An 18,636-nucleotide genomic window follows, 5' to 3' on the forward strand; every position below is an offset into this window, starting at 1 on the left:
CAATGTTGTGTTTGTATATTTTTAGAATGACATTGAAGGGTAGGTGTCAGAAGCTAGACATGGCCAATTTGAATGTAAAACAGATCGTTACCAACGTCGCCTTACTGCGTGATCATTACCAACGTCACCTTACTGCGTGATCGTTACCAACGTCGCCTTACTGGCACCTGTGCCGGTGGCACGTGTAAAAAGATTCGAGCGAGGTCATTGCCAGTACTGCCTGACTGGCCCCCCGTGCGGATGACACGTAAAAAGCACCCACTACACTCTCGGAGTGGTTGGCGTTAGGAAGGGCATCCAGCTGTAGAAACACTGCCAGATCAAGATTGGAGCTTGGTGCAGCCATCTGGTTCACCAGGCCTCAGTCAAAATCGTCCAACCCATGCTAGCATGGAAAGCAGACGTTAAATGATGATGATGATGGAGAACATATGGGCCAGATATAGCCAGTTTAACCCTTTAGCATTTACACCGGCCATATCCAGCCAAAAGTATTCTGCTTGTTTTATGTTCAAACTGGCCATATCTGGTCTCTCACACCAACCCTACAATATAATCTTAAAAATTAACAGCTACCTCATCAAAATCTCATAGCTACAAGGTAAAGCATGACTGGTTCAAAACAATGTGGATGAAGAAGCATTAATTTTGGCAGAATAATGTGAACACTAATGGGTTAAATGCTAAAGAATTAAAGAGAAAAATATAAAAAGCATTTAAGGAAAATAGTATTAAATGAAGAAAATATTAATAATGTCACTTACACATTCAATTTCGTAAGTAATCTGACAGGAAATATATTTTACTGTCTCACTCGCACATTTTGTAACAAGATGGAAAATTGATTTTGAGATAGAACCATTCTCTTCTCTTTGTAATTCATCTTGAAGTGTAAAAAGAAAACGTTTATCAGAAAACAAGCTATAAATATCATTTGACGCAAAACATTCAGAATTTTCCTTGAAACAAAAATGTGATCAAGCATGGCTGGGTGGTTAAGAAGTTTGCTTTAACCATATGGTTTCGGGTTCAGTCTTGCTGTATGGCACCTGAGGCAAGTGTCTTTTACAATAGCTCGAGGCTAGTGCCTTATGAGGGAATTTGGTAGAAAGAAACTGAGTGGAAACCCATTGTATATATATATGTGTATATGTACATAAATATGTGTGTGCACACCATGTGTCATTTTGTTTGTCCTTACCACCAGGGCTGGGTACTCTGACGGTTATGATGACGAGGGTTCCAGTTGATCCAATCAATGGACGAGCCTGCTCATGAAATTAAAATGCAAGTGGTTGAGCACTCCACAGAGGCATACCCTTTATGTAGTTCTCAGGGAGATTCAATGTGACACAGAATGTGAAAAGGCTGGCCCCTTGAAGTACAGGTACAACTCATTTTTGCCAGCTGAGTGGAGTGGAGGAATGTGAAATAAAGTGTCTTGCTCAAGGGCATGATGCATTGCTAAGAATTGAACTCACAACCTTACAATCTGGAGCCAAATAGACTAACTAGTAAGCCACACACTTTCTTGCAACCTACCACCATCACCCCAGTTGGAAAAGGAGAGGTGGTGGTGAAGAAGTGTCAGAGTGCAGGTGGAGGTAAGAGAAGTGCTACAGGGGATTTGATAGGGTGAGTGGGTGGGTGATTTTGCAAGGGGGTGAAAGGAGAATGGCAGATGGGTGGGGAAGGGAACAGAAGTGAATGCAGTGAATGGTAAACATGAGTGGATGTGACTATCGTTTTAGATTAGGAAGACGAAGGAACTAGGACTGGTTCAGTCCAGCTGACCATCTTCACCGCTCTTAACGAATAAATAGTAATTACAGACTCGTTACAGTTTGTTTTTCTTTATCAACTGTGGTGTTAGTAGTGTTATGGACTGTGATGGAGCTATGTGGTGTTGGTGGAGGGGATTGCAGATGAGGTGGACGGAAGTAGGGACTGCAGGGGCTGGTGAGACAGGCAGAGGGCATGCGTGGGCAGGAAGCATGTGTGGTCAGTTCGAGCAGAGACGGCAGCGACACAAGATGTGTTTAATTCATGAGAGTGACCGCTGATTTCGCCGAGGTCAACAGGTGAGGCCCTTTGTATCTCTTTCTCCCGTTTGCTTCTTTTTCTGTTGTCCTTTTTCCTCCATCACACTACAAGCTATTTCGGCCCATAACACTGCTAACACTGGATCTTTTCAGTTTGAACGGCAGTTTTTTAAAATACTTTCCACGTAACTAAATACTTTTAAACTTCGTATACTGGTAAAATGTGTTTATAAAACATCTTTTTCTCTTGGCTTTATTGAGAAAATTCTATAGTTTGTAAGATATTTAGTCTTTAATTTCTTGCATTTCGGCAATTTCAACCAATCAATGGACGTCTATTGAGGTAAAATAAACATTCTGTGCCGTATGAATATGTCCCTCATTTAAGAAACAGATTGGGTTTATTTACATTTGTGAAGAAAAAAAGATACCCTTCCGCCTAATCCTAACCCTAACCCTAAAACAGATTGAAATGCAATAGATCGATACTAGGGTCATAATTATGGGTGACAATTTCATATGACACCGCTAGAAAAAAACTGCCGTTCAAACCGAAAAGATCCCTAACACCAAATCAACATTTCATGGAAGATCACTTACCGATTCCAAATTCCTCAAGTAATACAAGTAACAAATGCAGGGCTCGGTGTGCTCTGCCAGCTGGAAGATACGGGTGAGTGTTTAAAGATAATAATATATCAATTAAAGGCAGAAGAAAATCGTCGGCAGACAGACGCCCTTGTGTCTCTTGATTGGGTGATGGCATTGTTGCTTTTGAAATTATTAATAAGTCTGCATCACAGCATAAAAGGAATGTTCGCACTATTTTGATAGCTTCAGTACCATCTATAACGGAAACGGCATCTAAAACAGTAGACAAAAAAGAAAGTATGTTTAACCCTTTTGTTACTGTATTTATTTTGAGATGCTCTGTGTCTCTCTCAATTAATTTTAAACTAGCAGTATCGCCCGGCGTTGCTCGGGTTTGTAAGGGAAATAACTATATAAGCATTTTTAGAGAGTTATAGCCAAAAAATAGCAAAAAAATGCATTAAAAATGGAAAAAAAATTATGGTAAATTTTTTTTTAAATCGTTGACTCATCGTAGACATTTTTAGAGAGTTACTTCCCTTATATAATAGCGAAAAAATGCATTAAAATGGAAAAAAATGATGGTAAATTTTTTTTTAAATCGTAGACTCATCGTAGACATGCGCTAATACCCAGAAGGACTCGATATGAATCACGACTATAAGATACCCGGTTTTGGTTAAACTGCACCGCAAAATGTGGGAGTAGTTAGGAATCTAATTCGGAGTAGACAGACACACAACTTGACTTTTATATATAAAGATATAACAAAGAATTTAGTAAAATAACTTAGTTATCATTCAGCTAGTGTTAGGAACATAAATTGTGACTAAGGTTTGGTGGAAGATTTTAATTCAAAACTTATGAAAACAAGACATTTGTACTCAGAGCCAGAACCGGTTTTGGCCAGGTTGGTAACGAAAGGGTTAATAATTAATCATTGAAATGCAACGTCACTTGGCAATATTTATGTCAGTAAATGTTATGAAAGTAATGAGCTGGCAGAATCGTTAGCACACCAGGCGAAATGCTTAGCAGTATTTCGTCTGTCACTATGTTCTGAGTTCAAATTCCGCCAAGGTCAACTTTGCCTTTCATCCTTTCGGGGTCGATTAAATAACTACCAGTTACACACTGGGATCGATATAATCGACTTAATCCGTTTGTCTGTCCTTGTTTGTCCCCTCTGTGTTTAGCCCCTTGTGGGTAGTAAAAGAAATAAGAATCGTTAGCATGCTGGCCAAAATACTTAGTGGCATTTTGTCCATTTTTATATTCTGAGTTCAAATTCTGCTGAGGTTAACTTCACTTTTAATTTTTTTCAGAGTCAATAAAATAGTACCAATTGAAAACCGAGGTGGACGTAATCAACTTACCCCCTCCCGCTTAACTTGCAGGCCTTGTGCCAAGATTTGAAACCTATTTTCATTTCACTCATTGTTCGACCGTGGTCGAGACAATGGAATTTACTATGTTAGTCCAGACCTCACGGTCCATCATAGCATTACGGAGGTCCTGTTGCTGGATGCCTGCATCCCTGGAGATTACATCAGGGTAGGAGAGTGTGCACCCTCTGGTATCGCGAGCAGATAGCTTCCAGAGGAGAAGAGTAGAAATGACCTCGTTTTCAGCTCTACAACAATGTCCAGCAAACTGGACTCTTCCATCTTTCACAAGAGATGATACAGGTGGTAATTTCCCATATATTTGTACTTTGGTTGGATGACACTTCCACGAGAGATTTTGTTATTTATGTTAATATAAGGCAATTATAATATTATTTTAGTATTGTATACAAATTATATAATATTATATTAAATATCAAATGATTCATAGTATATATAAATTAGCAGAATATAAAATATTTATTTATACATAAAACATGGTTGACAAGTATACATACAAATTCCCACTTCAGTTGCCATATGAAGGCAACCTGTCTACAAAGTTGGGCCCTCCAAACATGTTGTACAGTATGTGAAAAAGGCACTACCCTGCTCACATGGAGGAGACAGGCTTGAAAAGGGCACAAAAGAAAAAATGTATTAATAAATGATAGAGAAGCTAAAATAACTTACCGTCTTTCAGGTAATTCAGAAACGCATCGTGCAAAGCTTGGAGAAATGGTTTCGTTGCCCAAGTTCCATAAGCATCAGTTGTGATGTTATTTTGAAGCCATCTGACATAGCATTTCCAAAGAGAATTGTTGCGTTGTAGGCTTTCGTCTCGGTAAAAAACAGAAACGCCGTAGGCCCACTCTGAAGGTGTCACTAATGTCTGATTACAAAAAGATCAATACAAGGAAAAAAATCAATCAACAATGCAGCTATTTATATTTCTACATTGTTATTTGTCTATTGTTAGCTTTCTCTTTACACATTCCTTTTCCAAGCCAACACTAGTTAAATAATTACTAATTAGTTACATAGTGATCTTGAAAACAAATTACTAAATAGCATGGAAAACTACCACTAAGATAGGGAATCGGTCATAGCCATTAAACTATATTAATTTCTTGCTTATTAATCAAAAGACTAAATTTCTAGCTAAAAAAAAAATTGAATATGGTGTAGGAGTGGCTGTGTGGTAAGTAGATTGCTTACCAACCACATGGTTCTGGGTTCAGTCCCACTGCGTGGCACCTTGGGCAAGTGTCTTCTACTATAGCCTCGGGTTGACCAAAGCCTTGTGAGTGGATTTGGTAGACGGAAACTGAAAGAAGCCCGTCGTATATATATATACATATATACATATATATATATATATATATATATATATATATATATATGTGTGTATGTGTGTATATGTTTGTGTGTCTGTGTTTGTCCCCCAACATTGCTTGACAATCGATGCCGGTGTGTTTACGTCCGCGTAACTTAGCGGTTTGGCAAAAGAAACTGATAGAATAAGCACTAGGCTTACAAAGAATAAGTCATGGGGTGGATTTGCTCGACTAAAGGTGGTGCTCCAGCATGGCCACAGTCAAATGATTGAAACAAGTAAAAGAGTAATGAGCATGATCTTCATCAAAATATTAAGGCAATAAAAACAATGACTACAGAGTGTTGCTTTCATTTTAACCATTCATCCTGACGGTAAAGAAATTTTTTCTCTGTATATTTAGCTTGAATTTCCTATTTTGTTATTTTTAAAGCAGCTCTTCAATGGAAATTACATATAACTTAGATATCTCTATATATATAAACAGCAAAATGTCTGCCTGTGTGTCCTTTATACAAATCCACAATTTTTCAGTTACAGTGCTCGCACTTTCTATGGTCATTCAAAACCGTCCAAGGGTGGTCGTGCACATCTTTACATTTCCCCAGTCACCCCGCAAAGCCAATAAAAAATCAATAGAAGTGACTTTTTTGTGAATTTTCTATCCAAAATCCAATCAAAATGCCTGAAACTTGATACGCCAATTGAATGCCAGCTAGCTGTATGTGATTGCTCGGAGATTTGGACAGTACTCGCGTGTATGTGCGCACGCACGCAGCTGTATATGAATGCACTAGCACTATGACCTGGCAACGCTGGGTCATAGTGCTAGTTACTAAAAACACTAAAAGCAAGCAAAAACTAAAAAAAAACAATTTCTGTTAGTAGTGACTCGAGATTTTAAACAAGATCTAAAAATATTAATCAAAACATTTTTGCTTTTCCAGTGTAGAAGAAAACTTACAAAGTCCAACAGATTGATAAGGGCTTCCGCCAGAAAACACTGAGTGGCCCCTCGTATGTAAGTCTCAACAGTTCTTTGGCACGTCACAACTATCTCACTGATGTAAATATTGGGAAAGAAATGAAAAAAAAAAAAACAAAGATTATTTTCGTAAGAAATCATGGAATCACCATAATTATTTTAAAATCCACTTTTCCATGCTTGCAGGGGTCGGACAGAATTTCTATTGCTAATCCTTACCTGTTTCCATGCAAGTTTAATATAATAATAATAATAATAATAATAATAATAATAATAACAAAAACACCAGGACTTACAAACACATATAACATACAGAAAATTGCACTACTAGGCACTGCACACATCCTACACAGAACACTTTCCATACAATAACCATCAGAGCATCACAACAAATCACAGCACATACCCAAGGCACACAGAGCTGTGCTCGGTAGTGAAGTGAAAGCACACTATAAAAAATATACTACTGAATAATAATAATAATGAAATTATTGTATACAGTGCTCAGGTGCACCACAACTTGTAGTGCGTGTAAAGCATATGCAGTAATGTACAAATGTCTGGGAAGTGAACAGTGTATGAGTCAGATACATGCTTGGGTGTGTATGGAGAGGAGAAAATCAGGTGTAGTGTTGGCGAATCTCAGGAAGCATGGAAGTTTTGAAGGATGCAGTGCTCCGACAACTTACAACTGATGCTGGCAGTTTGTTCCATGCTTCAGCAACTCTCAGCGTGAAAAATATTTCCCATGGTTAGATAAGTTTCTAATGTCAATCATTTTACAGAGTGTACTGGGTGCTTTTTATGTGGAGACCAGCACCAGTGCTCAGGAAGGGCATCCAGCTGTAGCCTACCTCATCTGAATTATATTTTGATTGGGAAGCTTTTGATTCAGTTCAGTTTCCATCAAAGACATACCTTTATATATGTACATATTAATCATTATCATCATCATTTAACATCCGTCTCCCATGTAGGCATAGGTTGGACAGTTTCACAGGAGCTGGCAACCCAGAGAGCTGTGCCAAGCTGTAGTGTCACTTTGGCATGATTTCTGCAGTTGGATGCTCTTCCAAATGCCAACCACTTCGAAGGAGGAGGAGGAGGAAAAGAAGAAGAAGAAGAAGAAGAAGAAGAAGAAGAAGAAGAAGAATTGTTTTGGTATAAAAGATGGGCTACAGCAAATATTCTACTCAATACCACAGATTTGCTTGTCAATTGTTTGACCATAACCAGTTGAACATGTCCCTTAGTAGCTGACAATATGTGCATCTCTGATCATGAGCAGAAGTAGTGGGAGAGCATCATAGCCATGTGTTGAGAGGGATTCTTTGAGGGTTTGAATAATTCACCTCTGGAAACATGGGTGCTTCATTCAACATCCTTAAACAACCCTTATTCAGGGACCTGGCAGTGTTCCTACAGCTGGATGCCCTTCCTAACGCCAATCACTCCGTGAATGTAGTGGATGCTTTTTACGTGCCACTGGCTCAGGTGCCAGGGGAGGATGGCAACGGCCACGATCGGTTGGTGCTTTTTATGTGCCACCGGAACGTAAGCCAGTCAAGGCAGCACTAGCATCGACCACGTACGATGATGCTTTTTACGTGCCAGGGGAGGTTGGAAACGGCCATGATCGGTTGGTGGTCAATCTAGTTTTATATCCAACATTTCAACATGAGAATAAAAACAAGCAAAAAAAAAAAGATACGCAATGAAAGAAAAGGTGAAGTTAATAAGGATAACGAAAGGTACATGTAAAATAAAGGATACACATAAAAGATAATTTACCGTATGTTTACAATGGCAGATTTATCCAATAAAGGAGACTGAGGTAGCTTTGTTAGTGCTCTAGAAAGAAATATAAGTGGGATAGGACTCCAGCTTTGTGAATTCATGGTTTCCAAGACTTTACAGAAGAAGTTGGCTAAAAAAAAAAGAAAGACAATTGAGAACATATGAAATGCAATTTTTTCTTAGGTTGGAAATATTTGTATTTGCAATCGTCAAGCATCAGCTTTCGTCTGTTTTCACATGATCACATCATTTTAATACTCTTACTCTCTTTTGCTTGAGAGTATGATAGAAGAAGGCTTGCTCTTCCTTCCGTAGAAGAAAAAATTCAAATTGGACCATGTTAACACCAAAAATTATTTACATCAAAAAGGTGCTTTTTTTTCTATGAAAATCCCTATTTTTTTACAATTTTTGGACTGCTGTGTCGCCATTTTTCGGTGTATTTCAACCAGAAAAATGTTCCCTTAAAGAGAATAACAAGCTACATAATGCAAATTTTTTACTTTTCAAAAATTCCAATTCTAAAGGGTTGAAACAAGCCTGAGCAACGCCGGGCAAAACTGCTAGTCAATGATAATGTTCTCACTTCGAATCCGCGGTTATCTCCCTTTAATCCTCTCTCTGGAGTCAGGCGTATGCAAATTTTCATTCCAAAAATGCAGCCCAGAGAAAAGAAAGTATGGGAACCACTGATTCAAACCAATAAAACAAAAATTTTGCCCCGATACAAAAAACAAAAATTAAAGCAATATAAAAGTAAACAATAATGTAATTGATTATTAATTATTTTCCATGTATTAATAATTTACCAAGTCAATAACATTTCAGCAATATTGTTGACAGCAAAATTTTGAATGAATGTCTTGTCTATATGTCTTACCATCTGTTTCGTGAACTTACCTTTTCTTTCTTTTGTTTCTAAAGCCTCCCAGCATGATATGAAAAAATGTGACAAACTATCTCCAATCTTAGGGCAGGAGCCAAAATTAGTGTCTGGTTCCCTGAAGTAATAAAAATAACAAGAATTAGCAGAATAATATATAACTAGGCGTAGGAGTGGCTGTGTGGTAAGTAGCTTGCTTACCAACAACACGGTTCCTGGTTCAGAGAGAAAGCAACTTGTTGAGACAAACATAGATTCTCCTAGACGACTAAATAGCTCTCAGGTTAGGTTAAATTTGTCAGTCTTTTTATAGCTGTTAGCCATCCTTCTAGAACCTTTGTCCAGACTGTTTGATGGGAAAACTTGCTAACTTCTTTTGAATTTGCGTTTGAATAAACATTGCCAGACAGCAAATAGAGACTCGGACATTGCTTAGAAAATATTTTTTTTAATCTTTAACCTCACATATAGTACGCACTAGGGATTTTGACCTTTAAATTTTGGGAGAAAAACTGCGGATTATACTTGAGGATTTACGGTACTCATGTCACAATGGCAAACAGACATTAAATGTTATTGTTGATGATGATGATGATGATGATGATACATACCGTCCATACAATTTAATTTCCTTCAAAGAACCCAGAAATTTTCCAGAGAAGTACTGCAATAAAAAAAGAATTATATATTCTGAATAATAATAAAATATTTACAGTGACTCAGGGTTTAGTTTTGAAATGAAACTCTGCATTATGAAGAATTAAAGATTTATCTTTTATTTTGTTTTTTTACTTGTTTCCCCTTTAGACCGTGGCAATGCTGGAGCACCACTTTGATTAATTTTTAGTTGAACGAATTGATCCAAATATTTATTTGTTTTCATAGCCTGGTACTTATTCTATCGGTCTCTTTTGTCAAACTGCAAAGTTATTGGGATGTAACCACACCAACACCGGTTGCCAAGCAGTGATGGGGGATAAACACAGAAATAATGACACATACATATATATGATGAGCTTCTTTCAGTTTCCATCTACCAAATCCACTCACATGGCTTTGGTCGGCCCAAGGCTATAATAGAAGACACTTGCCCAAGATGCCACGCAGTGGAACTGAACCTGGAACCATGTGGTTCGTAAGCAAGCTACTTACCACACAGCCACTCCTACGCCTATATATGGAATTTTATTTCTGAAATTAAAGAACTGTGTATGGAAACAGCTGTAGGTAGGAATTTCTATGTATAATTTGAATGTCTTTAGATAGAAACATCTGTATGTAAACTTTTTTCCATTTTCTTATTTTAAAGTGAATTTGTAAATACAATTACACAAATTCTGTAGAATGATAAAGCATGCAAAATTAGAACAAAAATATTGTTATTGAAGTTATAACTCACTGATTCTTGATCTTGCCAAATGAAAGGACACGTGACTAGGTTGAAATCTAGAGCAACATTGACTGCCCATTTGATAAGGAAAATGTTTTCGTGAAGGAGACAACGGGATATTAGAACCAGAAGCCAGGAAGAATGCAGAAGAAAACCTACCATTGTAAAACATTACAAAATATATTAGTCACAAAGCAAGGAAACAATAAGAAAGGACAAAACAGAATAAAACAATTTCACAATTGACAATTAAATTGCATGTCTTCTTTACATTTAGTGAAAAGTGATTAGTGTAAGGTGTAAAGAAGTGAGAGCTAATAGAGATGCCCAGAAGAGAGACAGATGTCATGGATATATATTTGTGTGTGTAAGGCGGCGAGCTGGCAGAATCGTTAGTACACCGGGCGAAATGCTTAGTGGTATTTCGTCTGTCGTTACGCTCTGAGTTCAAATTCTGCCGAGGTTGACTTTGCCTTTCATCCTTTCGGGGTCGATAAATTAAGTACCAGTTACGCACTGGGGTGGATGTAATCGACTTAATACCTTTGTCTCTCCTTGTTTGTCCTCTCTGTGTTATAACATGTAATTATTGCCAAAAGTAGAAAACTGGGAAATTGAACCTTGCTCTTCAGGAAAAAGAAATTTATAATTCTGAGGTATACAAACTGTAAGAGTTTATTTTTTTAAAATCACTTCAGTATATCTAAAGGAGCCTAAGACCGGGGTCTGGGAAGCGAGGAGGCTGCACCAGACTCCAGTCTGATCTGGCAGTGTTTCTACAGCTGGATGCCCTTCCTATGTAAAACACTTAAATTTCTTATATTCTGCATTTTAGCCAATCTCTCTTTCTCAGAAATGCATGTTCGGAAGCAGTCTCCCTAAGAAGTGAGAAATGGAATGGGCGTCAAGAAGAAAGGAATCTGATCGTGTGTTTATGTAAGAGAAGAAAAAAGAATTCCCTAGTTATAAGTACTAAACTTGTCTTTGCCCATGAAACAGAATCAACACAGCATAGCATACATCAACAAGCTACATACCTCCATTGTCTGTAGTGGCTTCCACAAGATTTGAGAAACGGGGAAGAAGCGGCTTTATGATATGTACCTAAAACAAATTGTAATCAGTATATCAAATCAAAAAGATTATCTCCCGCTCTCTCTCTCACACATAAATACATATATAAACTGCACAAAAGAAAAGTAATTTATTTAATTTTTCAAGTTTAATTTGTGGGAATATCAAAAAGCATATTTCATAGTTATATACCATTCCTTAGGAGGCACATGGCCTAGTGGTCAGAACAGCGGACTCGCGGTCGAGGGATCGAGGGTTCGAATCTCAGACCGGGCCATGTGTGTGTTTATGAGCGAAACACCTAAGCTCCATGCAGCTCCAGCAGAAGGTAATGGTGAACTTCTGCTGACTCTTTCGCCATAATTTTCTCTCACTCTTTCCTCCTGCATTGTGCAGCTCATCTGCGACGGACCGACGACCCGTCCATATAGGGGAACCTATATGCCAAGGAAACTGGCCCTTATGAGGCAGGCATGGTTTGAGAAGGAACAAACAAAATACCATTCCTTACTGTTGTAATACTTAGTGAATGAATACAATAAGCACAGTTCAAACTATAGCACAAAGGGAACGGCAGATATAGCTTATCAGAACCCTCCATCAGGACCGTTTGTTCAATTAACTTTTCAGCAGTATATTGAAAAATATGTCATAGGTTTTCAAACTTTCAGCCATTACTTCAGCATTTGGTAAAATTTTACTAACTGAATCAACAATCGCTTTATGAACGTTTACTTGTTGGTTGTTTTAAAATTGATTTTGAATACTAATAAGTGCCCCACCAGTTCTGTTTGAGCAAATACATAACATAAAGCAGGGCTGTCTTAGCAGCATTATCACTACCACCACCCCATCCTTGGCAAATCAATGCATTGTGCCCTTTTGTATTTATTTACTGATGGCAAGCCACAGCATGCATGGATCAGGATTGGGGCCCTAAGCCCACAAGGTTCCTGAGCAAATCAGTACACTGGGGCCCTGTAGTATTTACTGACAGAAAGTTACAGCATACATAGGTCAGAATTGGGTCATTTCAACATTGATGCCCCCTGTGCAAATCAATGCACTGGGTCCTATCATCATCATCATCATCGTTTAACGCCCGTTTTCCATGCTGGCATGGGTTGGACGGTTCAACTAGGGTCTGGGAAGCAAGAAGGCTGTGTCAGGCCCAGTCTGATTTAGCAGTGTTTCTACGGCTGGATGCCCTTCCTAACGCCAACCACTCCGTGAGTGTAGTGGGTGCTTTTTACGTGCCACCTGCACAGGTGCCAGACGAGGCTGGCAACGGCCACAATCGGATGGTGCTTTTTACATGCCGCCGGCACGGGGCAGACGAGGCTGGCAACGGCTCTCTTACGTGCCATCGGCACTGGTAGCTCAGCTACAATTTCCATTGATGTTGATATTTCTTTATTTATCAGAATTGGGATCTTAGACAAATTACGCTGGGCCCTTTTGTATTTAATTATTGACAGCAAATTAATGCCATGGAGCCCTGTCATATATATTTATTGACAGAAAACCACAGCCTTCGTAGATCAGAACTGGGTCCCTAAACCCATGAAGTCCACAGGCAACTGCCTGGTGTTCCTGTCTCTTAAGATGACACTGCATACAAGTAACTGGTTAATGTATTCTGCCGGTGTCTTATGACCACCCTGCCTTCGGCGACTACATAGACTGAATTTCTTTACTGGTTGTGTTGATAGCATATTTAATGTAGTTATAATCATTACAGAGCTTAATCTGGTTGGTGTCAAGAAACGAGAATTGTTTGATACCAGATAATTCAAAGCATTGATGTTGTTAAGACTAGTGTAATATTGTTGGGTACTACTTGAGAACAGTGGTCCCGGTGCGCGCGCTGGCGTAGTCGCGCATCCGCGCTAGCTAGTCGTGACTAGTCGATCCTACAACGACTACCTAGCAAAGTAAATAAAACACAAAATAAATCATTTTTTACACAAAGTAAATAATTTTTGTTAAACAAAGTAAATAAAACTCAAAAACACAAAGTAAGGATCGACTAGTCATGACTAGCTTGCGCAGATGCGCGAGTGCGCGCACCGGGACCACTGTTCTCAAGTAGTACCATATTGTTGATGTTTTAACATAGTGTTAATAATATCTTCATTAAACAGTAAGACAGGAAAAGGAATTCCTGGAAATGCTATTTCAGGTTTTAAATTCACAAGTGAAGTAAAGTAAATCAGTGTAGCCCTGCCAACCAAAATAGAACTTTAAAAATTATAAACTGGAATTTATTAATAAATATATACCTGTTTTTCTTCGAATATTTCAAACAGAATAATAAAATCGTCCCAGAGTTTTGTTAGTTGATGGGAATGTTGTTTGTCCCACCAAAATAATGGCACTTGATGACTTTCTGAAAGAGAACACTCCAAGTTTTCCTGAGTTTCATTGCATATATCGACAATTCGTTTTAACAGATATATAGACTGTTTTCTCGCCAGCGAATTACTTTGACTAAAGCCCTGCTGTAATAAATTCCAGAAGAGCGGGTCGCGACGGAGATCTAGAAATTGTTCACTTTGAATATTCTGTTTAACAGGAAACCAAAAGTCAGCTAGAGAACATAGAATGGTCAGTGGTTTGCAGTTATAAACTTCGTCTGGACAGGTTTCAGTCTCCTTCGAAATGTCAGTAATTACTGCCCAAAGGGCCACAGCTTGTGGATAGTAATCGTCACAAGATCGTATCATATCTTTCAATAATGTACAGCTAATCTGACCAACTAAGGTCTCATCAAAAACTTTTAAAGCTTCAATAAATACTGGGTACAGGCATTGGACAATTTCTCCTACGATTGGAAATTCAAAATTTACGGCGGAGGCTTTCCTTAAAATTCTTTTTAAGGTTTCGATAACAATCCGAACATCAACAAACGAACATGTAATTTGATATTTACCAAAAGCAGTCGGGTTTTCGTGGATATAATGCAAAATGGACGTCTTAAACATATGAATGATGTTATTTTGGATTGAATGGGGGCACAAGTCTAGACATAGAATAAAAACATCACAGAGCGGTGCCAGCTGTTCGTAAGGTATACTAAAACCGAGAGGTAAATTATGTTGGAATTGTAAAAGTTTTGAATAGAATTCAGTGACGATTTCACCTATAATAGGTTTAATCGCATCACTTGATACAACACATCCAATGTTGTTGTCTTGATATGTTTTAATTATCCGATCGAGCGAAGGTGTGGTTTGAACCAGCTGCTCCATACTGGTGCTCGAAGATACACGTTTCGATATCCGAGTTAAGAGCTGTACAATGATATCTGTAACAAGAGAATGGTCGATAGCATCACCGGAATCGTTCACAATATTTAGAGTCACTTGAAAAAGGTTTATTTCTGAATTCAGAATATCCATGGCTTTAATTTTTATCAAATATTCGCAACACAAAATATATTGTAAACACGCCTATATTTTCTGAAAATAAATATATAAATGAAAACTAGTAATTAGTTTTCATACTTTATAATCATGACGACAGTAAATTCTTTTCATTCAGCAGAAGCTTGGTTAGGGTAAAAACAAATTAGAATTCGCAACACGTGTGATCGTGAAGAAGGAGTTCCTTGAATGTGACACACGTTGCTAACCATGTGGTGGAACTCTTCAGCGTGAAGACCAGAATTAAACAGACTTCCGTCTTTCTAGCAACAACAACACTAATTGGTTTAAGTTGTTTTGTAATTGACGCAAGGTCCGCATTGACACTGTTGATTAGTAGCCTAGTTTTACTTTAAGCAGACGACTAATGGCAGGGAATTGACACTGCTGGTTAGTAAGCCTCGCCTAGTTTTACTTTAAGCAGACGACTAATGGCAGGGAGGTAACTGCCATTAAATACATTGACTATAAGAAGTAATGTACATCGATATAAAGGTGTCGATAGGAAAAAGGAAACTAGACTTAAAACCAAAAGGGCCGATCTTACAGTACAAGTACCATAACTGCCAATTAGAAACCCGCGTGGGTTTGTTTACATTTCTGAAGAAAAAAGAAACCCTTTTCTCCTACACCTAACCCTAATCCGAACCCGAACCCCCCATATATAAAAAAATTCACGGAGGGTGACGATCTTCTTCAAACGTAAACAAACACACGTGGCAGTTATGGTACTTGTACCGAAAGATGGCCAGAACATCAGAGATTGTTGAAAGATCTGTAGATCGAAATAAACACTTGATAATTTTTTTTTTATATTTATGCTTTGAGTTCGTTTTCCCTTGTATTTTATTTGTCGTGTGTGGCTCGTAAGCAAGCTACTTACCACACAGCCACTCCTACGCCTAATTTTATAAATATTTTTAATAATTTCTGAATCCCTATACAAAAATCATATCTAATTTTGACTCTGCCATTGAGTTCTATCTACACATTGGATGTACACCCAATCACTGCATATACATGCAATAGGAAGCCTTGTCAAGACTTAACTAAGCTTTCCATTCTCTCAGAGTGGATCTCAGCTCATTTCCTTATTGTCCTGCTTGTCAACTTACTTAATCTATGCTGAAGACAGGAAACCTCGTTCTGATGTCTTTTTTTTTTTACCTGTATCATTAAATCACCAGCTTAACTTCACCATATAATTTGGCACAGAGTCCATTCAATTTCAATTAACCTAGTTTTCTGATAAACCAGTAGAACAGTTTGTTCCTGGGATTTACCCCTCAGCTAAGTTAAAACAAGGATGTCCTTCACATGCTTAAAATCCCCATCCACAAACGTAACATATAATTAAAAATAATTATCTTTTTTTCAATTATACCTTAGTCTAACTAATATACCCATTATACCTTAAACTGGATAAAAAAAAACTTTTGCTGCTCTTCATTGAAAGGTACTTAAAGTTTTTTCCATACTTTATATTTACAACTTCAAAAAATCCCAGGCACAGGGTGGGTGTGTGGTAAGTAGCTTGCTTCCGAACTACTTAGTTCCGGGTTCAGTCCCACTGTGTGGCACCTTGAGCAAATGTCTTCTATTATTGCCTTGGGCCGACCAAAGCCTTGTGAGTGGATTTGTTAGATGGAAACTGAAAGAAGCCCGTCATATAGATCATCATCATCATCATCGTCGTCGTTTAACGTCCACTTTCCATGCTAGCATGGGTTGGACGATTTGACTGAGATCTGGTGAACCAGATGGCTGTACCAGACTCCAATCTGATCTGGCAGAGTTTCTACAGCTGGATGACCTTCCGAACGCTAACCACTCCGAGAGTGTTGTTTATATATATGTGTGTGTGTTTGTCCCCATAACCTAGCAGTTCAGGAAAAGAGACCAATAGAATAAGTACTAGGTTTACAAAGAATAGGTTCTGGGGTCGATTTGTTCAACTAAAGGCGATGCTCCAGCATGGCCACAGTCAAATGACTGAAACAAGTAAAAAAATACATAGTATGAATCATTATCCTCTTCATCATTTTAACATTCACTTTTCCATGGTTGCCATGGATTGGACGGAGTTTATTGAGTGCATTGGGGGAGATATTCTATGGACAGATGCCCTTCCTGTCATCAATCCTCACCTGTTTCCAAGCAAGGTAATGTTTCCCCGTGTCTTGATACATTCTTATAGAATACTAGCAGTATCGCCCGGCGTTGCTCAGGCTTGTTTTGACCCTTTAGAATTGGAATTTTTGAAAAGTAAAAATTTTTGCATTATGTAGCTTGTTATTCTCTTTAAGTGAACATTTTTCTGGTTGAAATACACTGAAAAATGGCGACACAGCAGTAAAAAAAATCGTAAAAAATAGGGATTTTCATAGAAAAAAAGCACCTTTTTGATGTAAATAATTTTTGGTGTTAACATGGTCCGATTTGAATTTTTTTCTTCTGTGGAATGAAGAGCAAGCCTTCTTCTATCATACTCTCAATTTTGGTCAACTTGCACCACAGGGTCTTGGAGGAGATAGTGTTAGTTGAAGGCTACCAAACCTGCCATACACAGACAACTTCAGCTTTATATATATTGATTGGAAATGAATGACACTGCTTTCAAGATAGTGACAATCATTTACAACCGTCACGCGATGTCAAGACACAAACGCATACACACACACACATGCACGCAAACGTGTGTGTGTGCGTGCATGCATACATATATACATACATGTTTTCCATGCTGGCATGGGTTGGATGGTTTGACAGGAGTTGACCAGCTGGAGAACTGCTCCATTTGTCTATTTTTGTAGGGTCTCTACAATTGGATGCCCTTCCTAACGCTAACCACTTTACAGAGCATATCGGGTGCTTTTGCATGGCCACTTTTTTTGTGGCACCACAATGGATACTTTTACATGGTAGTGTTAAGGGCGCTTTCACATGGCACCAACAGTGCTTTTAAGTGGCACCGGAATTGGTGCTTTGATGTGGCACCAACATGGGCATGTTTACATGTCACCAATGCCCACAAGCCCACAAGACTGGGACCTCTCAGTTGAAGAAGGGATGTAGAGGACATGTCTGTATGTATGGACAGCCATGATTTTACTTAGATTGATGTGTCTTCTCTAGCGCAGCAAACCACAAGATCCTCCAACACAACCAAACCACCAAACACACACTGTCATAATCAACAGAGTACCAATTTCCAAATTCTTCTATTTCTGGTTGGCTGTTTTGAATACATTTTAAAGCTCCAACCTCCAATTTTCTAAAGGAGAAAGAGAGCCAAGAAGAAAGAAAACAGCTGTTCTTATCGAATTTCAGATTTTGGAGTGTTTTGCAAGGTCCAGCAACAATGTTGTAAAAAGGTTTTAGCAATAGTTTGAGATCATCTTTAACATATAACAATCAAATTCATATGGAATTATTATAGATGGAATTTCAAAAATATATATATACAGGAACATTCAGCATGGCACAGAATGTGACACAGCCAGTCCTTTAAAATACAGGTACAACTCATTTTTGCCAGCTGAGTGGACTGGGTCAATGTGAAAAAGTGTCTTGCTCAATGAAACAATGCTTCACTGAGAATACACACACACATAATAAACATATGTGTGTTTGTTTGCATAATAATCTACTTTAATATTGTATTCTTTATTCAAACATTTCAACATATTCAAGCATTAAAAAGAGTAGAAGGAATATTGTTTAATTAA

At 38.2% G+C, this 18,636-nt stretch overlaps 1 protein-coding gene across 1 annotated transcript in view; it reads right to left on the reverse strand.

Moving 5' to 3' along the window:
* The window catches only part of LOC115217517 (probable methyltransferase TARBP1), a 40,433-nt gene extending 25,224 nt beyond the window's left edge, over positions 1 to 15,209 (reverse strand). The window contains 10 exon segments of the mRNA XM_029787240.2: positions 765 to 883; positions 2,643 to 2,906; positions 4,712 to 4,910; positions 6,319 to 6,415; positions 8,131 to 8,266; positions 9,037 to 9,137; positions 9,631 to 9,683; positions 10,419 to 10,564; positions 11,447 to 11,513; positions 13,766 to 15,209. Coding sequence (XP_029643100.2) covers positions 765 to 883; positions 2,643 to 2,906; positions 4,712 to 4,910; positions 6,319 to 6,415; positions 8,131 to 8,266; positions 9,037 to 9,137; positions 9,631 to 9,683; positions 10,419 to 10,564; positions 11,447 to 11,513; positions 13,766 to 14,884 — 2,301 coding nt within the window. The 5' untranslated portion in view covers positions 14,885 to 15,209.
* Positions 15,210 to 18,636: the final 3,427 nt, after the last annotated feature.

Source organism: Octopus sinensis, linkage group LG11 (assembly GCF_006345805.1).
Source record: "Octopus sinensis linkage group LG11, ASM634580v1, whole genome shotgun sequence".
NCBI lineage: Eukaryota > Metazoa > Mollusca > Cephalopoda > Octopoda > Octopodidae > Octopus > Octopus sinensis.